Here is a 23,742-nt window from a genome sequence, read left to right as displayed (position 1 = left end):
TAATTTCAGATATTTTTCCTCATGGGGAAATCACTTCATATTCAAAACATTTCATTCATGTGAGGGGATGAGCAGAAAGCAGTAACATTTCAGGCAACGTGCCAACAGGTCAGCTGCTATACAATCCACTGTCCTAGAGCTGGTTAAGTGACAACTGGAGGGCTATGTATAAGTGTCACATACACCATTATATCTCTCTTACTTTTACCTTGTCAGGACTCAGATGGGAATTATAATTACAAATAGCAGAGATGTCAAAATAAGAAGATTGGGATATGTACTGGTTGGAATTTGATGGTTTAAAGCAATCACCTGCAGTTCAACTGAGACTCAGATGGGAAGTAGGAAGTGCTGTGCTCAAGCTTCCTGTTTAAATAAATGCAGCTTTCCCACAGCTACTGCATACAAGGTCTGACGTGCTTTTTAAGATATAATGGTAACATGCTCTTAATAGCAGGGAGGAGATTATTCATCAGAGTGGTGAAAGGGCTGGGAGACAAGTCCTGTTACAGTCCTAACAAAGTGTAACGCTGTCAGCTGCACAGAGAAAGAGAGGAAGGGTGAGAGAGAAATCTGTTTCTGCTTCAAATTGTAAGTCCACAGTGATTGTGACATTATGAATCTTGGGAGCACTGAAGTGTGAGTGAAGGTATTGAAAAGTCAAACAGCTGGGAGTGAACAGTACTCTCCTTGCAAGGTATGTTGGAAGATAGCTCTCTTACTCTTTCTTTTTTAACCTACTTTTCCTTATAGTGAGAGACTGAAAAGGCTAAATGATTCTGTATATAGTGCTTGTCAAACAAGAGAGAGAGGAAAGAAAAGGGAAAGGTTAAATAACTAGAAAACATTTATACATGATTTTAACTGAAATGTGTAACCATGTGGTACACAGAGCCACCTGAAGCAAAGAGAATTCTTGGATTCTTGGCTATTAAAAGCATAGAAAATTAAATATGCATTTGGTTTGCTACAAAAGAATGAAATCAGTTTTTATAGTATAACTTTTTAAAGCATCTGCATGATGGGTTTGTTTGAAAATGCTGCAGTATTAGGACATATTTGTGTATGTGAAAGCAGTGGAGAAAATTGCATGATATCCTTTAGGCTTATCTACAGTTGCTTACATACAATAACTCATTTTACATCAGAAACATACATCTGAATGAGCTGAAGGGAGGGTGGGCTTGAAATGCACAGATTTCCTGCTGGTTTAAAAACATTCCGTATGTCACAGCATCATGTAACTCCTATCGGGAAAACAGACTACAGATCTGAATGCTCAGTATTGGTATAGTCTTCTAATTCCATTCAGAGTTTAAGGATACCGAGATTAAGCACATAAATACTAAATGAACAATACATTTGATTCTTAATGTGGATCAGGTTTTTGACACTGAACAGACAGGAAAACTGTATGTTTACCAATATAAAAATATAGTGTTCTCCTTTTCTCAGTACATGGCTACCTCAAAAATAAGGGTGCTGCACTCTAACTTCTCATTATAAGGCTCCGTATTGTAAAAAAAAAAAAAATGAAGGCATTCTGCCTTCTTACTGTGTGTATAATCTTTATAGCAAACCCTTCACTGTAGAATCCACTGCAAAAATCCACCTCCAGGGAGCACTATAGGTAGTTAAATATTTAGAAGGACTATAATTAAGGAAATAGTGTAGCATGGCTTGCCACTCTTTTGGTAAATAGACACTGAATATTTTTGAGGAAATGGATTTAGCATAGACACAGGTCAGGACTGAAATACCTACATGTACCAAAATAACCTACCAGGAGTAGGTGCAGTAACATGACCTGTCAGGTAACCCTCAAGATGAAGGTGAGTGCTTTGGTTGGGGATGGCTTGCCTTAGAAGTCTAAGCATTAGGTTTGGAGTATCTAGATACCTTGAAACAAAAGTTTCAAAATCTGGCTGAGTTGGTACAGCCCTTTATCTCTTCTGAACTAGACACATTAGTGTGATTCTTCTCTCACTTAGGGTTTGCCTACATAGGAAACTGTATAACCCCCTCCCCCACTGTCTGGACACTCTTATTCCAGTGTAAAAGTGGCTTTTTTGGTACAGCTTAACCCCCTTAAGCCCTCCCAAATGACATAAGCTAAATAAAAAAATAAAGCACTTTTTTATCAGAATTAGAGTGCCCACATTGCAGGGGCTGGGAGGGAGGGAGTGTGTGTGTGGGCGGGGGGGGGGGTGGTTATACCAGTGTAACTCTAGCGATTTTCATTCACAACTTGGATTATAGTGAAAATTTTTTCCCATGTAGAAAATGCCTGAAACTGTTGTAAATGAGGAGTTACTCCATTAAAGTAAATAGAATTATACCCATGTCAAGCCAGTGTGAGAGAAGAATTAGGCTCATTTTGTTCCATGCAGTTTACTATTGGTAGGATGTTAAAAAACAAGACCCTGTCAACTCTGCATGATTTTATAGAAGTCTGGAGCCTAAATACCTTTAAGGATCTGGCCTAAGTGCCTCACAAGTATTAGAAAACTGAAAAAGCAGTTTATCAGTGTTTTTCCTCCTGTTGGGAGAAGTAATTTCTCCTTATTATGATCCTAATACATTCAAAATAGTCCTATGGGAAGAAGTGAGTCACTTCATAAAGAAACAGAAAGAGCTATCATTTTAAACATGACTCCCAGTTCAATAGAGCACCTCATACAATACCCATAACATGAGTTCTCGTGGCTTCTTCCTGTGAGTGTCCATGTAGGGAACTGCCATTGATTTCAGTGGGAGTCTCAAACACAGAGTGCCTAGAAGAGCAAGCCTGTGGAGTGAGGCCTCAATTGTCCTTAGAGCTTTAACTTCCCCCCTTTTATGTTCTTTGGGGGTCGGGGGAAATGGAATGTGGGGGATAAATATTTACTTAAATATGTCTAAAACTACATAATGTCTAGATACGATCCAGCTCAGATACACAAATACCTCCTGAGCCGGTAGCATAATGAAACCTAAAGCTATTATTGCAGCCTCACAGTCATACTTTGTTCACCTGTTCTTGTGGCATCCATCTACAATGTGGAGTTGTCTCCGACGTGGAGCTGGCCTGTATTCAAAGGGACTCCCCTGCACAAATCAAAACAGAGGCTACCTTACCTTTCACAAGATTGTGAAAATGGCATCCACTGTACTCCCTCTTCTCCTTGAGGAACCCCTGAGGAATGGGACAACTTGTGCTTGCAGGCTCCATGCTTGCCTAAGTCTGACTGGGCAGTGCACTTTGCTATGGTGAGGAAAACCTGTAGGGCTAGGAACCTAGTTTAAAAATAAGCTGCTTTTTGCAAATGAAGGGAAACATCAAGCTAAACAAAGCTGAATAGGTCATAGAAGAAAAAAATTACCAGTGACATTGGATGCAGCCTTTATCAATATGTTTCCTATTACAGCATTACTGAGCACCAGCACTGGATTTATGAGCCTCCACACCACAGAGGGGGAAGTACAAGCTTGAGGGCCATCATACATGGCAAATTTACCCACTGTTTCACAAATATTTGCAGAGTTGCCTGTGCCAAATAATTTTGTGCTGATCCACAAAGAAAATTCAGTGTTCAGTATTCCCTCTCTACTTCTCTCTCAGATAACTGGATTCAGTTCAGAGGGAACAGAGTGGGCATCAGTGTCAGCAGACATTAAAACACTCATTAAAAATAATACCGTACATGATCTCAATGCATAAAGGACCTGCTCCGGCAGTCCTTACTCTAGCAATACTTCAGTTCATCTGAGGTAAAACTCTCATCAATGTCAATGGGAACAGAGTTAACCAGACCTGAGTGCTTTTGAATATTTCACCCCAAAGTGGAAATTTCCACTAATTAAGGAATGTGGGGTCAGTCCAAAGGCATTGCAAACACAATTACATTCTAAATTAAAATTTCTGAACACCTGTTCCTGCTTTGCTGAGTTTGTTTCCTCAATATATAAGTATCTGCACATTCAAATACACCGTGAGATCACTATACTCTGTATTTTCTTAATTATAACAGACTAGGGTTATTGAAGGAGCAGGTAGATTGTATGGTATCTCTGTTTAACAACCAACCAACCAACCACCACCTCTGCAGAACAAGTGGTTAGATAAGCACTGAAATTAGAAAGCAATTCTGGCTTTAGATGCAATTCTTTAAAAGTACTGTGAGCCTATGTGTGCTACTAATCCTTGCAGTTTTAATTTATGTACAGTTTTGTATATCTAATTGTTAACATCCCCAAAGCATGCTGTAATCTAGGGGCTGTATTTTTATATAAACATAACTATAGACTTCAGCATTGCTCTGGCTAACTGTGCCTTTCAAATAAGATTTTGGGACTGATCCTACAGTGTTTAGTTATGACTTCAGTGGGATCACTCGTGTGAGGGCTCCAGGATCGTGACCCATTGGGTAGGATTTTCAGAAGAACCCAGCGTTGCTCTAATTTGACTCCCAATGAAGTTAATGGTAAAACTCCTGTTGATTTTAGTGGGAGCAGAGTTGGGCCATGATGCTGAGCATGTTGGAAAACCCAAACTTCTATGTGTTTATACCCTGCTATTAAAGTACATCAGTGTGATGCTGTAACTAAGTAGGCTTCCTTCCTGGAGGGATCTCTGACATGCCAGGCAGAGGGAGTTGTTCTGCAGGCTGAGTCTGAAGGCGACATGATCAGAGTATACAATTACTTTTGCAAGAAAAAAAAAATCATTGAGCTGTCATGCCCACATTCACTCCTACTTACACTGAAAGTCAGGCCTGGTAGAAAAGCTCACAACAGATTTACTTGCACCCTTATTAATCTGCACTAGTAATGAGAATAAACTGAGGAAAGCATCTAGGAGTACAAGACATGAGTCATTAATAAAAGAAAGAACTTTCTCTGGATGTGTGATGGAAGCTTTTATCTTGGTGGTGCATGATTTTTATTGTAATACAGATTATTATTTCATGACTTCAAGTGCGTAACTTTAAAGCCTTGAAAACCCTGTATTTATGACATGATATGATGTATTATTACATGTTTGCAATGACTTCTCCTTTTAAAACCAAAGAGCCGAACCCAGTTTTGTCAGGGCTGAATTTTGTTCCGTGAGGCTGTCTCTATTTATGCTTCAATATGGTGCCTATCACCATGGCTAAGGGGCAAAATTCTTTGTTCTTGTAATTATGGTTGCAGACAATCAAATTAAAATATCATTGCAGTTTCCAAGACCCTATTTGTATACATTAAAACAAAAATACAAATTTTGAAACAATTAGGGTAGATGCTAATCATTTTTGGACCAAAAAAAATTCCTAGGCTATTTAAAAATTATAAATGTAGGGACAGATCATCAATGACACAGATTACTCCCAGAGAGGGGATGGGAAACTCCATGAGATTGTTCTTGTGGAAACTTGGAAACATTCTGATTGTGGGGGGAGGATGTGGTTTACAGGGATTAAACTGGGGCAAAATGAGCAAATCCTGGGGACCATTTACCTTTACACTCCCTTCCCAGCACAGCCCCATTCTGCTAAAGTATTTCCTGCTAGCCACTGACCCTGAAACCTTCCCCAGTGGATTTCCACAATATGGAGGAAGACAGGATAAGATAACATTAACAGAATGCCAGTCATAGTCAGACAGTTGCAAAGAAAGGTGTTTCTGTGGAAAGAGATGGATGCTTAACTTTCTGATGATCAGGGATTTAGGGCTGGATCCTTGAAATGCGCATGCTCCCTTAACTTTGTTCACGTGAGTATTCCCATTGAAGCCGATGGGAATACTTGTGTGAGCATAGTAAACATTGTGCACAAAAGCTTGCAGAAGCTGGCTCTTAGTTAACAAACACTGGTGAGGCTTTCAAAGATGGAACCTAGCATGTGCGAATATGTACATCTTTCTGTTTTCCTTTGATACTAGGTTTCTAGTGTACCCACGATTTGTTATTTATTTGCATTGCAGTAGCAACTTGGAGCCCAAATCATGGACCAGGATCCCATTGTGCTAGGCATTGTACAAACCCAGAACAGAAAGACTGTCCCTGTCCCAAAGAGCTTACAACCTAAGTTCAAGACAGGAGACAACAGTTGGATAAAGACACAGATGGGGAGCACAAGGAAACAATGTTGGTCACATGCTCAGCAGTACTCTTAGCACACCAGCTTCCTAATCATTGTCAAGTTCTCTAGGTGAAGTCTGATAGGAAAATGTCAGGCCTTTCTGTATAGCTGAAAAAATGCAGAGCAAAGCGTGTCCTGCTCTGTAAAAGTAAATATATAAAGGCAAGAAATTACAATGTTACCGTAGTACAATAGTACAGTATTTATCGGACTTACCAAAGAATAATTGCTGTTAGGATATGCATGTTTAATCTACCAGTTAACGTCTCTTTAGACATTCTGTGTTTTTTTTCAGAATCACAGCATCCTTCCACCAATGGCCTGCGTATGCAGCTCCTCCCAGAGATTAAAGATGCCTTGCCTTTGCAGAACTGCTGAGGGAGGGTGATGGATCAAACCATGTTCCTAGGAAGCCGGGGTGCTGGAACAATTTGTATGGTGTGGGTGCTGAGAGCCATTGAACCAAACTGTAAACCTGGTATATGATGGATACCACTTCAAGCCAGGGGGTGCGGGAGCACCCCGAACCCGTAGTTCCAGCACCCCACTTCCTATGCTAGGAAGCATGGGGAGGAGTGCTGGGTCTCAGAATTGATGCACAATTGATGCCTCTACCAAAATAATCTCCTTCCCTCTCCCTAGCATCCATGGGGTTTGAGGGCTGGACCCATGGTTCATTCCATAGGCAGGCTGGGAGGGAAAGGGAGAAAACTGCAACTCAAATGCCTGATGGAACAATGAGAGGGAAGCCTTAGTGAGGGGGGCCTTACTGAATTTTCCTCCTCTCATCTCTTCCTGCAGATTTTACCACAGAAGGGACTGATCCCTCTCTCTCATCATGTATTTTTTACTTAGGCAAATTCCTGTTGAAATTGGTAAGAGATTGATTGAGGAAAGATTTCAGGATTTCCTAAGAGCTGTTACAAGAATCGTGGGGGGTGACACTGGTTGTTTCCATAAATGCTCAAACATTTAATAGAATAACATTTTGTAGCTATCTCAGGGCCAAAGCTTACAACAGCAACCCCTTTTAATGGGCTTAATTCATTCCCAGTCAAATTCCACCGTGGTCAATGGAGTGACCCCAGGGGTGAAAGTAAGTTGAGTGACTTACCGGTACACTGGGGCCAGCTCTGGCCCCTGGAAGGGGTGGTGCTAGGGGGTCAGAGCCAGCTCCAGCCCACCCTGTGCCCCTCCTCCTCCCCCCCGCCCCCCCCACCGGGGCAGCAGCAGCAGCCCGGGGATCCGGTGGCTATTTAAAGGGCCCAGGGCTCCCCTGCTTCTACTGCCCCAGTCCTTTAATTAGCTGCCAGAGCCCTGGGGAAGCGGTGGGGTTCCAGCAGCTATTTTAAAGGACCGGGGCGGCAGAGGCAGCTGGAGCCCCAGCCTTTTAAATAGCCCCTGGAGCTCCCACTACCTCAGGGCTCTGGGGGCTATTTAAATGGCCTGCGGCTCCCCTGCTTCTACCACCGCGGTCCTTTAAATAGCCCCCGGAGCCCTGGAGTAGCAGCGGCGGGGCTCTGGCGGCTATTTAAATGACCGGGACAGTAGAAGCAGGGGAGCCCCGGGACCTTTAAATAGCCGCCGGAGTCCTGCAGCCGCTACCCCAGGGCTTCAGCAGTGGGGCTCTGGAGGCAATTTATAGGGCCTAGGGCATCGGCTCTTGTCGGTATGCTGTACTGCGGCATACCGGCTTACTTTCACCTCTGAGTGACCCCACATTTTTGGTATAAAATTTTCATAAGTGCTCCCTATCTCCCATTTTCAAAAGTGAATTAGGCATTTAGGAGCCAAAGTTTCACTGAATGTCAATAAGACTTAAGCTCCTAAGTGTCTAAGGGTATTTTCGCACTTCAGTTAAATACCTGTGTCTGCACCCCATGAGGGTGAAGGGTCCCAGAGCTTGGGCTCCAGCCTGGGCTGAAAGTGTACACTGCGGTTAAACAGCCCCTTAGCCCGAGATCCACAAGCCTGAGTCAGCTGACACGGGTCAACTGTGGGTTTTGAATTGCAGTGTAGACATAGCATAAGTCACTTTGGCACTCTTGAAAATGTTGCCCTTGATCCAGTGTGTTTAAAAATAAATTAAAACTTCCTAAATTACCTTGAACAGCATCCTTTTGTCTAAAATGATGAGTGGTATATTTTAATATATTATGGAAAACTGTCATTTGCTTTTGTTAATTATAAAAATGTATGGTGAGTTCTTTGGGTAGTGAAGTGTTTTTTTTGTTTTGTTCTTAACACTCTGAGTACATTAAAATAATTGTTTGGGAAGTCATTGTAGTTTAGCATTAACAAATATTAGATGGTATCAGTCTGGATTCATTTAGTTTTAATTTTTAGATTTGAATCATATTCCTATGAGTTAGGATTAGAATTCCTGTTATTATGAATTTGTTGTTAGAAAATGCTTGGAAATGTTATGTGTATACATTCGTTTTCCCTGTTTGCTGTGTATCCTTCTGGTCTTGCTTCTTAGTCACTGAAATACAGGCTGTAGGAATAGCATGAAATGCGATGGACTTGCCCCACCTAGAAGCCGGACCTGCTGCTGGCCGCTTCTGGGGCGCAGCGCGGTGTCAGAACAGATAAGAACTAGCCTGCCTTAGCTGGGCAGCACCGCCAATGGGACTTTTAACGGCCTGGTCGGTGGTGCGGTCCAGAGCCACTGTGACCCAGTACTGGGTCGAGACCTGCAGTTTGAAAACCACTGCTCTAGTTCAACCACAAGGTTATTGGTCTCCATTCAGGAATTACTGGATGAAATTCAGTGGCCTGTGTGTTGGATGAGATGATTGTAATGCTCTCTTCTGGGCTTAAAATCTGTGAAGACTGCTGTTTCGTGACTGTCCAGTAGGGAGATGTCATAAAGACCATTTTCCGGATACGCAATTCAGTTTAGTAATAAAAAGAAGCCTCATTTTCTTCTGGCCAGTTACAGATGGGGCAGATGTTGTGGGGCAGTGATCTGGAGGAGCTTCTCTTAGCTTTCTCTCAATTGCATAATGGCAGCTCTCTTTTAGTGATAAGCTACTGATTAGTTTTAAAAATATTAAATAAAAATAGAAACATAAAACCAAACTGCCTAGGTTTTTCCTCTGATTCCTAGTGGCAGGTATGATAAAAGACACCCTAACCATCATTATAATGAGCATTAGCTGGTACCTGTGCCGTTGCATTTATTATATGAATGCTGAATTTGGTTCATTATGGTCAGTCAAGATCAGTTATCCCCTTCTCTGAGTAGGTCTTGAAGTAAGGAGTTGTTACTATGAAGAATCAGTGTTCTAAAATCTCCCACATTATGGACTCCCTTATAGAAATGCTAAAGTACTCTACAGTTATGCCCACAATCACTGCAGCAACACCGTTGTGGACTACAGTGATTTGGATAAATACTGTATTACTCTTTCATTTTAATTAAAGTATATCTACGTGTTTGCAAGGAGGCCACATCCCATTGGGATTTGCCGTGATGAGGGTGATGATATCTATTTGTTCACAATGGCTCTGAAACCAGGAAACTTATGAATGCATGCTTCAGGTATCTAAAATGCTAATAGAACAATAGAAGAACTGATTATCTATCTTATATTTTATATTTTATACTTTCAGGAAGCTAGTTAATGTAACAGACGGTGAGTGAACTAATTCAAAACACTTTCGGTGTCCGAGCTTTCCCACCCACTGCATTCTTTTTAAAGTATTTTATTTATTTTTGGTTGCCAGCACGATATGAAAATACTTTGTATATCTAGTGCCTCATGAACAGCAGCTGAAGTGCTTAATTTTTCAACCGTTCCCAATGGAAACAAATGAGATAAATTGCTCTTGTTGTATTATTTTATACCAGACAGCATGTTTTCGCAAGCTGCTTGATCTTTAAACATCTTTTCTTAAAATAAAATTTTTACAGAGCAAAAGACCCATTATGAAAGAGATTACAGATGTGCTAGCTTTGATTTCCTAGGACTGCATAATAAGAAGAGGTTTAGAACAATTTCTTTTCCTTTTTTTTTTTTTAAACATTGCCATGTTCTCAGTGGCATTTTACAGTATCCAGAAAAGGAGTTGTTATGTATCAATACTTGCTGTATTCCCAAGGCACAGATTTAAGATGCTAAATCAGTCTGAATGCAGTAGTTTACAGATTAAATCCGACCTTCAATCTGTGATGTCAATTGTCTTTTTTGAGGCCCTCATTCAGCAAAGCACTCATTTAACTTTAAGTAGGTCAGGGCATGTCTACCCTTGAAAGCTGTTGCAGGTTCTGTGAATCTGTGTTATATGAGCAGTGCACCCACATCACATAGTTATCCCTGGTTAAGCTACTTCCCTTGGTGATCATTGCATCCACAAAGCTCTGTGTTGTTTCAGATTAAGTGCTCAGCATTCTGGGCAGTCTTTCCATACTGTATGGGTTACCTACTGGAACGCACTGGACTGGAATTGTGGGACTTGGGGCCAAAGTAAATAGTTCCTATGATTACTCTTGTTTCAGCTCAGCATCTTGTTGTTACAAGCCAGCACCATTTTCAAAGTGCTGTCAGGCAGCATGGAGGAAACATTGCTGAGTGTTCTGATCCTTATGGTGCCTAATTCAAACAGGCTGCTGCGATATATCTCAAGCTGTACAATGACTTTAGAACAGCACTTGAGAAGGTGGTGGCTGAAATTAAGCAGACGCTTTTGCTTGAACTTTTCCTTGAGCAGCTTCACTCTTTGGACCATTGCTTTTGGTTTCAGACAACTAGCAGTGACTGGTAGGACACGGTAGTGCTGCAGACCTGGGATGACTAGCATTGGTGGCAAAACTAAGATGTCAAAAGCTACTTTTCCTAGAGATTTGTGCAGTGCGTGCCCTGGCACTGCAGTGGTGGAACAGTTACATGAGAGCTACTGGTTAGTGTCTAACCAGTTTGGTGTTGGTAGATCAACCATTGGGGTTGTTGTAATGAAGGTGTGCACTTTGCTATCAAGAAGGTGATGTTTCCCTGGCTCATAAGTCATGACAATGCATAGAATATTTGATAGATTTGCACGGTTGGGGTTCCTGAATTGCAGTGGAGCCCTTGATGTGACGCACATGCCTTTTCTTTGCTCCCCCACCAGACTCACAGTTCATCAACAGAAAGGGCTATTTCTTTAGGGTGCTACAAGTCCTGGTTGATCACCATGGAATGTTCACCAATACTAATGTGGGGTGGTCTGGAAATGTCCTTGATGCCAGGATCTTTAGAAACTGTGGACTGTTTTCTGCAATGAAAAATGGAATTCGTTCTCTGAGGATCACTATGGACATTGAGGGTGTTGCCCTTCTTCCTGTCATTCTGGGAGATGGAGGTGCCTGATGTCAAGACTGGAGACTGATGAGCAATATCTGCCTTGTATGCTAGGTTGTACAAAACACAGCAAGCAGCTATGTGAGAGTGAGGAAGAGAACCTTGCTGATGGATGGGAAGAGGAAGTGGACAGACTTGCTGAATGTTTTGAACAACCAGAGAGGTGGCCTTTATGAAACACTGCAACTCGTCAGGGACACAGGTTCAGGGATGTGTTAGGGCCCTACACTGTTTGGTCCTCTGCCTGTGATTCGGGAGAGTCTGGGGTCTCCAGCACTGTGTCTGCTTCAGACTTCAGTGAGTTGTCGAGGTCTACAAGATCCTGAGTTTCAGGATCAACCTTCTTTGGCTCGGTCCTGGTCGGCATCTATGGAGATGTCCTTGGTTGCATCCACAAGATACCATGATTTAGTGGTGGCATCTCTGCCAAAAATAGAGTCCAGCTTCTCCTCATAGTGTAGACCATGCTGACAAAAACATGACTACCACTTTCTGTGTAGTTAACCGTTCCTGGAGCCTCATTTCTCCTGTTTCCTTATTTCCCTTTCTTGACACCCTTTAACTGCAACCCTGGGCAAACACATACAGCTCTACTGACTTCAGTGGAATAATGTCTGCATACACAGGGTCCTGTTTAGGTCCTGGTTTTGGACATTGAATGTAAAAGATGGACAAATGACTTATATACATGAGTATAATCCATTTATACTCATCAGCATCCAATCAGCGTCAAGGCAGAAGGCTTCACAGTTCTCCATGATGTCCCTCAGTGCTGGAGGTTGCATTTGGATCTCTGATGTAGTGGAAAGATGTATAAAATCACATGTGTGCAGGAAACTCCCTATTGACAATGAATTTGAGGAGACTTTTTTTGTGGATTGTTTATTTCATGATGCATATGGAATACGATGCACTCAAGAAATTTGGAGTCTGAAGGTCCTGGTTTGTGATAGCAGACTCTGAACATTTGGGATATATGATTAAGGTTGCTCATGTGAAGTCAAACACATTATTTGGGATGGATTTTAATTATTCTAATGTACAATTTTTAGGAGTTGAGGACCCCTCAATTGAGTGTGTTCATCTGTGTGGCTCTTTCAAAACACTGATTATTCCACTTCATGGTGATATCCATGTGCATATCCAAACCCAGCATTTGACCTGATAAATAAATACTGGACTATTAACAGTAATATGCTTATATAGTCTTTAAAAATATTTATTTTTATTTTTTATCATTTGTTTTTAGCTTTTTTTCAATTTGCATTGATTTAAATTTCACAGTTGCAGGAAATTAGGACATAAGAATGACCATACTGGGTGAGACCAATGGTCCATCTAGCCCAGTATTCCATCTCTGCCAGTGGCCAATGCCAGATGCTTCAGAGGGAATTAACTGAACAGGGCAATTTCAACTGATCCATCTCCTGTTGTCCAGTTCCAGCTCCTGGCAGTTGGATGCTTATGGACACCTGAAGCATGGGGTTGCATCCCATCTTGGCTAATAGCCTTTGATGACCTATCCTTTAAATTATTGGTAGTCAGATAATGGGAGGGGGAGGAGCTCAGACAATAATTATTTAATAACTGCAGATGTTGAGATTAAAAAAAGTCAAAGCTTTATAACGGTGAAACCACAAATTGTTAACCTCGCATGTCAAATATATACAATCCTTAAATCAAACTCTTATTTCTTAAGCAGGATTTTTCTTACTTTGCCTATCGATGGACATATTTTTTTATCTGTTTGTTTCAGTATGGTGAAATCAACCTTTATCAATGTCAAGGTTCCTTCCCCACTCTGAACTCTAGGGTACAGATGTGGGGACCTGCATGAAACCCCCCCTAAGCTTATTTTTACCAGCGTAGGTTAAAACTTCCCCAAGGTACAAACTATTTTACCTTTTTGTCCTGGACTTTATTGCTGCCACCACCAAGCATCTAACAAATAAATATAGCCGGGAAAGAGCCCACTTGGAAACGTCTTTTCCCCCAAAATCCCCCCAAGCCCTACACCCCCTTTCCTGGGGAAGGCTTGATAAAAATCCTCACCAATTTGCATAGGTGAACACAGACCCAAACCCTTGGATCTTAAGAACAAGGAAAAAGTAATCAGATTCTTAAAAGAAGAATGTTAATTGAAGAAAAAGTAAAAGAATCACCTCTGTAAAATCAGTATGGTAAATACCTTACAGGGTAATCAGATTCAAAACATAGAGAATCCCTCTAGGCAAAACCTTAAGTTACAAAAAGACACAAAAAATGCATTCCATTCAGCACAACTTCTTTTATCAGCCATTTAAACAAAACAGAATCTAACGCATATCTAACTAGATTGCTTACTAACCCTTAACAGGAGTTCTGACCTGCATTCCTGCTCTGGTCCTGGCAAAAGCAACACACAGACAAAGAGAACCCTTTGTTTCCCCGCCCCTCCAGCTTTGAAAGTATCTTGTCTCCTCATTGGTCATTTTGGTCAGGTGCCAGCGAGGTTGTCTTTAGCTTCTTAACCCTTTACAGGTGAAAGGGTTTTTCCTCTGGCCAGGAGGGATTTAAAGGTGTTTACCCTTCCCTTTATATTTATGACAATCAACATTTATCAGTAAAAATAGAATTAAATCCTGTGAATATGAACTGCATATGTTATGGTGAATCAGATGCTGAAATGTGACATCATATTTGTTGTTCCTACCTTTTCATCTGAGAAATAGAAGCTTCTGTTCTTTTCTGTGATTTGGATCAGATGTCTTTTTCAAATTTATATTGATTCCAGAATAGAGTGTTTGAAAATAATTATTATTGATAATACTTCTTAGCTTTATATAGTGAAATTGAGAGGGACACATTATTGGTTGTGATAACGATGAAGTTGGTCCAATAAAAGATATTACCTCACCTACCTGGTTACGACAAGTCACGCAATAGATGTTTTTGACATATTAATACAGAGCCAGATTCACCCCTGGACTACACCAACTTTAATTGTGGAGTTCCTACTAACACAATTTGAAGCTTCTATCCTGTAACCCTACAGGGTAAAAACCATTGAGGTAGGGCAGTAGTGCAAATGTTATCTGTCTTCTCCTTGTGGTGAATTCTTTATGTGAAGTGACATTAGTAGCAGATAATGTAATTTGCACTGCTCTGTGCCCACAGGGGTGAATAGAGCCCATAGAGTATGCCTCCAGTGATTATTCTCCCCCCCCTCCGCCCCCTCCAAACACTACTATCAAGACTTGCACTGGCAACTAAGTCAGGAAACAGACACCAGGCAGGCTAGGTAAATTCCTGAGAGCAGTTGGTCGATTTAAAATTATTTTTTCCTTGAAAATTATTTTTTGCACCAAACTCAGACAGTTTTCTAAGAACAGGACACCTCATTGCCAGAAAATTCCCAGGACAAACAACAACTATGCACCCCTCGAATGCTTCTGTTTGTTTGTTTGTTTGTTTGTTTTATTATGAACTCCTCTACTATTTTTTTTGTCTGTATTCATTCATTCACATCCAGGCCATCTGTGTTCTGCGTTGAGAATGCCTTTCTGTTTTCTTGCTTATGGGTTGCGTTGAGACATTTCAGTGTTGCTTTGAAGCACAAAGCTCTGTCACATCCCAGAGACAAGTGAAAGTGTCTGCAGGCAATTGAATGGAACGGACAAAAACATTGACTGTACTGACCACTCAGAGAATTGCACTCCTGGTGACTATGCAGTTTACCCTCCCCTGAGCTGACCTTTTCTATAGGACCTCCATTCAGATTCATTGCATTTTCAGGACATACCTGGTCATGTGGCACCAAAGCTGTTACTCTTAGAGACGCACAGTTATGGAAATGTGAGCACATCTCACAAAGCTGGTGCAATTTAAGAAAACACACCATACGTCTTGAAAAGTACATACAGTCTAAAGAGAATAGACAATGACTTAAAAAAAATAGTCTCGATCCCTTGCCTTTTCAACTTGTGAGGCAGCCATTGCATATACCTGCTCAAATACATCCCTGGGATAATGCCTCTGAGTTACATCAAGGAAGAATTTAATGTAGAATCTCTCTTGGGGTTAGAGCATTCTGGAATACTATAACTGTGTTCAGAAAACAGCAAATAGTCTTTATTGTTCAGTGAAGAAGTTTATTGCACAGTTATGCCCTGTACTCTAGTACACTCAGCTTTCAGTGATACTGTTATGAGCTGGGTGAAACCTTGTAATGGGGTTGATTTAAGATTGGCAGGTATGAACATATTCTTCAATTAACATAACACTAAGTCTAAGCCCCACCTAAAACAAAAGGGTGTGTGAACCCACCCAGGATTTTTTGGCTGAGTATTGTTTTCAGTAGGTGTGTATGTGTGTGGGAAGAGAGATCTCACAGAATCTGAGGTCAGACAAGAACAGACAAAGTGAGAGAGACAGCCAGAAGGAACAGCTAAAAGGCTGTCTCTGGAAGAAACCTGGGGAGAAGGTTTTTTTTTTTAGTCAGAGATTCAAGCTCAACAGAGTGTTTTTGGTGCTGTGAGCAAAATAAACTGTTTCCTGCTACTTTATTCCTTCTGTGGTCAGTGACACAGGGCTTGTACATTCTTTGTAAATAAACAAAATTACATCAAAGAATTACCTGACTACTCCCAACTGGAACACCATCTACAGGTCCCCAGACTTTGACTAGGCCTCCAGTAAAAGGGGTAACAATACATTTCATATTGATTTGAGTATCCTATTTTAAATGGGTTAAAGCATTGTGGAAGATAAAGGCAAGAAAGGAAAAGTTGGGACGATAGAATGGATCATAGTGCTTACAGATTTGTTAAGTCTTGTAAAATCAGTTTTCAAAGACATTGTTTGGGTGAATGACATTGAATTGGTGACAGCAGGTCTTCTGAATTTCTTCAGATAGCTATATTTAACATTTTTATTGACCAAAACATGGGGCACCGTCTTTTTCTTCCATCTATTTTTTTTTTTCATTCCAGACATGTGTAGCTGTTGGTTAATTTATTTGTGTTGAACTTGAATTTTTGGCATGTGCTTAAAATAGACTTGGGAGCAGTCTACTTATTGATTATAATGTGAATTTTAATCTTTTGTAAAGGCACTTCGACGGGCCTCTGTTATTGTTTAATTAAAATAAGCCTACAAAACGTTCATTGTTTCCAGTTTACCTGTGTCCCAATTAGAAGATTGTTTGTGGATTGACTGCTCTGCGGAGGCCTAAATGTTGCATAGCAGGAATGTTGTAGGTCAGGATTGAGGTGTATCATCAGGGCTGTCTGAGGAAAGCTTGCACAGTATGGATGTGGACACTGGATGAAATCCTGCTTCCTTTACTCACTTGCAGAGTCCCACTGCAGTGGGACTATGTGCTAAGCAAGGTAAAATGGATTTGACCTCACTATGAGCCAGATTCTCTAGTCCACCACCAAGTTCACTTTGCGTCACTGGCCGGAAATCCTCACAGGAGAATTCTCCCCATGTATTGGGAATCTCTGCCACAGCTGCCTCCGGCCTCAGCTGTTGCTCTACCCGTGGTGTAAGGGGTGGAGTAATAGGGAGCAGTAGTAGAGCCATGGTCTACCAAGCCTTATCTGCAAATGGCAGAGTAGGTCTCATGCTACTTGAGTGCGCACCTGAGCGAGGCAGCTGGGAACCAGGGAGCCACAACCAGCTCCTTGTGGCTTCCATTCTCTACTACATCCAAGCCCAGCTCAGACAAAGCTGAGAATCAGGACTGGTGTGTTTACAGTCACTAGTGCTACTTGTCTGTCACTTTGCCAAATTTTGACCATCTTCAAAATTAATAAAAAAAGCTGTCAACTCCATGACCCACATTGAGTCTTATTAACCTCTTTACTGTTTCATTCATACACAGTGCAAATCCAGCAACACAGCCCCCTTAGATCTTGTTGGAAATCTGACCCTGGAAAAGATGAACAGCCATTTGTGTCTTGAAATCCCAAACCTAAAATATTCCCCCTCTTCTTTTCCCCTTCTAGTTCCTATTTCTAGCCACATCTCTTACTATAGGTACCCCAAAAATTGGAAATTCTGCATGGCACTGAAGTGAATAACATAGTGCTTCATAGCATATGGTAAGAGTGTAATACTGTGAAGGTACAGCTGCAGTAGAAGTGAGTGTGTATATATCTGAGTAAACATATGTTGTAATTCATTATATATTGGGTTAAGATCTAAAATGTAGAACTAAATAACAGATAGATAGTTCTTGATCCACTATTACAGTTCCAGTGACTCACTGACACATCACTGTTGCAGCAATTACAGAACAGCGTATTATAGATTCTGACTCAGAGAGGTGTTTTATTCCAAAGGCTTCTGGCAATTGCTATAGTTCTTGCTCTACCGTTATAAGGAACTCATTGTTATGGATGGCATAGTACCATAAAGAGACTGAGCTAAGGATAATGGAATGAGGTTTGGACTTAGTGAACCTGTAAAGGAGAGCTTTGCTTTGGATGAGCACCCGGAAATTTGGATGCATGAACCTTAGCCACATTGCTTGGGTCTGCAAAAGTGGGCCCAAAGTCTAACAAGAAAGGCTCTTCTTATGGTATTTCAGGACTTCACTGCCAGGCACAACCAGGAAGTATAGAGGAGCCTAGAAATTAAAAATAATTTATAAAATAACCTAGACTTTTTATATCTCCAAAAAGGTTTTGTATGGGTTCAGTTCCATCTGGAGAAATATATTTCTTTCTCATTCACACATGCACACATGAATACTGGACCTGATTCTCTATTACTGTAGTGATTTCCACCTTTGTAAAGTGAGTGCATAATGGTGTCATTCTGATTTGCCAAAGTTTTACCATTGCTTTTCTCTGGTGAAAATGACTACACACATTGCAGGCCAACAGACAATCAGGCTTCTAGTTCTGGGAACACTCTCTAATGTATACTGTGTATAGACCTGCACCCAGGGTTGCATAACAAATCAGTTCAGAACTCTGAATAGATTCCAGACCTTCTGACTCTCTGTCCTGTACCTTAATCGCTGCACTCTATTTAGAAAATGGTAAGAAGCTCTGAATAAAATTGGTATATTTACTTTCCACCATTTCACATTTCAGAATCTGAAATGCTTCATTTAACATGAGGATCATGAAACAGAATAGACAAATGAAATTATCCCCAGTATTGTGCAGTATTTTTTAAATGCCCCAGTCTGAAAACATGCACAAAACTTAGAAGGTTTTCAATCAACATCTTGCAGTTCAGCTGAGAAGGGTTTTCATCCAGATATACAATACACAGCTCCAACATGAACTAGGAACTACAGGTAGGTTAGAGGAAGCTCACTAAACCAAACCCCTTAGATGGCTTTACATTGGATTATTATGTAAACTTTTTTGCTACTGGCATTGCTTTTGGGGAGTTTCAGCTGTTTTCTTTTTGCAGGTTGAGTGGACCAGAGTAAGATATTAATGAACGGATGGATTCTGCTGGTAAGATCGGCCATCCCACCATGACAACTGATGTGTCAGAAGCTGGGGAATTGTGTCTGGAACCTCTAGTCACTTGCAAGCTATGCCTCTGTGAACATTCTCTTGATAAGATGACCACTCTTCAAGAATGCAGCTGCATCTTCTGTACAGCGGTAAGCAGTGACAGCACCTTAACCAAGAAATAGAGTAATAGACTATGGAGGTACAAGGGACCTATTATATTGTTATGGCACAAGTCAGGCAGTGGTGTCATTTACTCCCATCCATGCCAATACAGATAGTTTCCTGGCATATTCTTGCTACTGCTTTGTCCGGTCTTGCTTAAAAGAATGTTGACGTTAATGAGGCTTTCATCAGCTTGGAATTCTAATGAAGATACTCCCATAGCCAATAAAATGCATATTGGTGGAATCATAAATTACAGTAGGACACCTTCTCTTTTTATGGTTAGCTGAGCAAGTAAACAATTCATATTCAATCAGCATCTTTATTTTTCCTGAAGAAAAATATTAATACCACCATAGAGTTCTGTAGAATCTTTTTAAAATGTTTCTTCCCCATAAATATTTTATAGATGCTCTAAAGAAAATAGCCCTCAAACTCTTCCGGTTCAGTCATACTGTGGAGGTCCCAGGTAGCATTTTTTGTCAATTAAGTGTTGTTGTTGTTGTTTTAAAAACCTAATTTGTCAGTAAGGCTGATTGAGGTATAAGGGCATAAGATTAAGTGGTATAAGGTTAAGTGACTTGATAAAGGTCATACAGTGGCCAACCCAAAATTAGACCTCCAGTATTTGACTGGCTTTCATTTCACCTCATGAACCAGATTCTGATCTCTGTTTTGTTGTGTGAATCCAGAATAACTCTAGTAACTTCAACTGAGCTAGTCTACATTTATGTCAGAGTAAATAAGATCAGCATCTAGCTGCATGTTTTAAAATGGGCAATATTCAATGGATTGAAATAGAATCTGTGAATGTGGTTTTTAATTTTGACCTTTATTATGATTTAATTGCCTATTGATTAAACAGAGCGTTCAAGCTATCCAACTTATATCTTTTGTTTTCAAATTTTTCTCTAGAATGTAATATGAAAACATGGTTTTGACTATTGTAAATTTAAGATTGTGGAATTTCTGTAGAACACATGGGAAAGTTCTACTCAGCCTTGGTTAGTATAATTTTTATCAAATCCTTTTTGGATAGTCTTTACATTAGTAGACCCCAATCTTTAATCACAGAACGACTAAGTTGAACGGATCTTCAACTGATGTAAATCATCCTCTTTCTTTTAAGTTCAGTGGAGCAATGCCAATTTACACCAGCTAGGAATCTGTATCTAGTATTCACATACTTAGCAGAATGTGTCCAAATGTCTCTCTCTCATTTCAATGGACTTTTAAATGTTTGAATAGCTCTTAAGCCTTGTGTTTAAGCTTTGTCTCACTTTTGGTGTCTGTCTACCTTTGTCTTTATGACTTGTTGTTATATATATGTCAGTCCCAGGATATTAGCAAGACAAGGTGGGTGAGGTAAGACAAAGGTTGTCTCTCTTACCAACAGAAGTTGGTCTAATAAAAGACATTACTTCCCCCACCTTGTCTCTCTGGTACCTTTGTCTTTCATGCTTATTCTGTTTCCTTCTCTCTCTCTTACTTGTTCTGTGCATGTCTTGTATGCGGTGTCAGGGATGGACAAGGAAGGAACACTTCCCATTTTCCTGTTAACTGGTCGATTTTACAGAAACAAGGCTATTGTGGCAATATGTGACTCAGGTTATGGAGGGTTGAGTCACTGATTGCACAGAATGCTGTGTTCATTCATGTTGCTCCTGCTTGCTATCTTCCTGCCACTTATTTGAGATTGCTGAGAGCCAGATACATCTATATAAGCTAGTCGTGATGCAAGTTCTAATGTTTCCATTGTACATATCTTATCTAAGAGCAGGTAATCCTTCTCAGTACCAGTGAAGGACTACTCTGCACGAAGCCAAACGGCTCTCAAACTGCATGTGCAACTTTTGACCACAGTGGGAGTTCTCCTGTAGATGAAGAACATGCTTTAGCACTCAGATTTCCCTTCAAAGAAGAAATAGATAAGTTCATGAAGGATAGGTCCATCAATGGCTATTAACCGAGATGATCAGGGATGCAACCCCGTGCTCTGGGTGTCCCTAAGCCTCTGACTGCTAGATGCTGGGACAGGAAAATGGGATGGATCACTTGAGAATTGCCCTGTTCTGTTCTTTCTCTCTGAAGCATTTGGCACTGGCCACTGTTGGAAGACAGGATACTGGGCTAGATGGACCATTGGTCTGACCCAGTATGGCCATGCTTATGTTATCTTGCCTTGTTCCCTGCTGTCTCATCCTGACCCCAGTTACTGACTCTGGCTTTGATCCTGGGCGTAGTTTCTGCCTCTTACTCTGTGACCCTTGGTGTGACCCCTGACCACAATGCTAATCTAGGTTTCAACCATTAGGTTGGACTGCCCATGTATGGGCCTGAAGGCATCTTCACTGGTAATTACAGCACATGCCTCATTAGCATTATCTGCTTTTAAATAGATAATTTTCTTCTGGGGTAAAATTCTGTGTTCCTTTTCTAAGAGGTGCAGCACAAAACTCATGGCCCAGAAAGCAGGGGGAGGTAGGTTTGGTGGCTTTAAGCCACTTACATGCACTCCTGATTTTGGGCTACTGTGGGGGTTGATGTGACCTCTGGTGTAACTTAACCTAAGTTACAGCAGCCTAGGACCAGCAGTTCTGCCCAGAATCTCCTCCCCAGTACTATGTGCTGTGCCTCTGTGTCTGATATGTCCCTCCCACCACAGTCCTGACCCTGGCACAGCTCCTACAACCAAGGGGGTGGGGAGGGCAGTCCCCTGAAGCAGACGCTGCAATCCCGGCAATCACAGACTGGTGAGTCTAATGTCAGTACCGGGCAAATTAGTTGAAACAATAATAAAGAATAAAATGATCAGACACACAGAAGAAAAATTGTTGAGCAAAAGTCAACATGGTTTCTGCAAAAGGGAAATCAAAGAACTCTAATAGATTAGTAAGACACGAAGGGGTCAACAAACATGTGGACAAGGGGGATCCAGTGGACATGGTGTACTTAGATTTCCAGAAAGCCTTTGACAAGGTCCCTCACCAAAGGCTCTTATGTAAATTAAGTTGTCATGGGATAAGAGGGAAGATCCTTTCATGGACTGAGAACTGGTTAAAAGACAGGGAATAAAGGGTAGGAATAAATGGTAAATTTTCAGAATGGAGAGGGGTAATTAGTGGTGTTCCTCAAGGGTCAGTCCTATGACCAATCCTATTCAACTTATTCATAACTGATCTGGAGAAAGGGTAAACAGTGAGGTGGCAAAGTTTGTAGATGATACTAAACTGCTCAAGATAATTAAGACCAAAGCAGATTGTGAAGAACTTCAAAAAGATCTCACAAAACTAAGGGATTGGGCAACAAAATGGCAAATGAAATGTAATGTGGATACATGTAAAGTAATGCACATTGGAAAAAATAACCCCAACTATTCTGTAAAGTTGCACTCTGTATGATTTTATAAAAATATGCTAATGAGTGTGAATATAATGTAACTGGAATATGCTTCATGCAAAAGGTCTCTTGTAAGGTATCATTACAAAGCTTATAATCTACTGAGTGTGGTCATCTTATTTGTATAAATGTATCACTCTTGTATCTGAAACTAGAAATATGAAATATAACTCTGAGGTCCTGTTGTAGTTATGCAAAGTGTGGGCCATTAATGGTGGTCTGGAATCTTAATGGCTTCCATTAACTAGGACAATTACCTGTAGATGGCTCTGTTTTACTTGTAAGTCTTCCTGTATACCTGTGGGCTGGCAAGTGGGTAATGAAATCTTACAGTGACATGTGATCATGTCACCTGAACTGGAATCCATCTTTAACCTGGTGCTTTTCCATTGAGAAGAGGGGTGGGAACCTAGAGGGACAAAGGATTCCAGCCTTATGCAAAAGATATATAAGTAGGTGGAATAGAACAAAGGAGCGGCTATGACGAGAAATGCCCTTGCTGCCACCTGAGCTGGAACAAGGGCTGAACCAGGGGAAAGAATTGTGCCCAGACTAGGAAGGTATCCAGGCTGTGAAAGAAACTTATTGAAACATCTCTGAGGGTGAGATTTATATCTGTATTCAGTTTCTTACTATATTAGACATAGACTTGCGTGTTCTATTTAATTTTACTTGGTAATTCACTTTGTTCTCTCTGTTACTACTTGGAACCACTTAAATCCTACTTTCTGTATTTAATAAAATCACTTTTTACTTAATTAACCCAGAGTATGTATTAATACCTCGGGGGGATGCAAACAGCTGTGTATATCTCTCTATCAGTGTTATAGAGGGTGAACAATTTGAGTTTACCCTGTATAAGCTTTATACAAGGTAAAATGGATTTATTTGGGGTTTGGACCCCATTGGGAGTTGGGCATCTGAGTGTTAAAGACAGGAACACTTCAGTAAGTTGCTTTCAGTTAAGTCTGCAGCTTTGTGGCACGTGGTTCAGACCCTGCATCTGTGTTGGAGCAGACTGGTGTGTCTGGCTCAGCAAGACAGGGTGCTGGAGTCCCAAGCTGGCAGGGAAAGCAGGACAGAAGTAGTCTTGGCACATCAGTTGGCAGCCCCAAGGGGATTTCTGTGATCCAATCCATCACATATCCATACAATATGATGGGGGCTAATGTAGCTACAACTAATCAGGAAAGAGATCTTGGAGTCATCGTGGTTAGTTCTCTGAAGACGTCCACGCAGTGTGCAGCGGCAGTCAAAAAAGCAAACAGG

The 23,742-nt window shown here is 40.9% G+C and overlaps 1 protein-coding gene across 1 annotated transcript in view; it reads left to right on the top strand.

Moving 5' to 3' along the window:
• Positions 1-395: 395 nt before the first annotated feature.
• Positions 396-23,742, top strand: part of RNF144B (ring finger protein 144B) — a 72,849-nt gene continuing 49,502 nt past the window's right edge. The window contains exons 1-2 of the mRNA XM_084619324.1: positions 396-697; positions 18,863-19,061. Coding sequence (XP_084475450.1) covers positions 18,897-19,061 — 165 coding nt within the window. The 5' untranslated portion in view covers positions 396-697; positions 18,863-18,896. The remainder of the gene's footprint in view (positions 698-18,862; positions 19,062-23,742) is intronic.

This window comes from Lepidochelys olivacea (assembly GCF_965140295.1).
Source record: "Lepidochelys olivacea isolate rLepOli2 genome assembly, chromosome: 2".
NCBI classification, from domain to species: Eukaryota; Metazoa; Chordata; order Testudines; family Cheloniidae; genus Lepidochelys; species Lepidochelys olivacea.
Note: the sequence above shows the minus strand (reverse complement) of the source record. Positions and strands in the feature narration are given on the sequence as shown.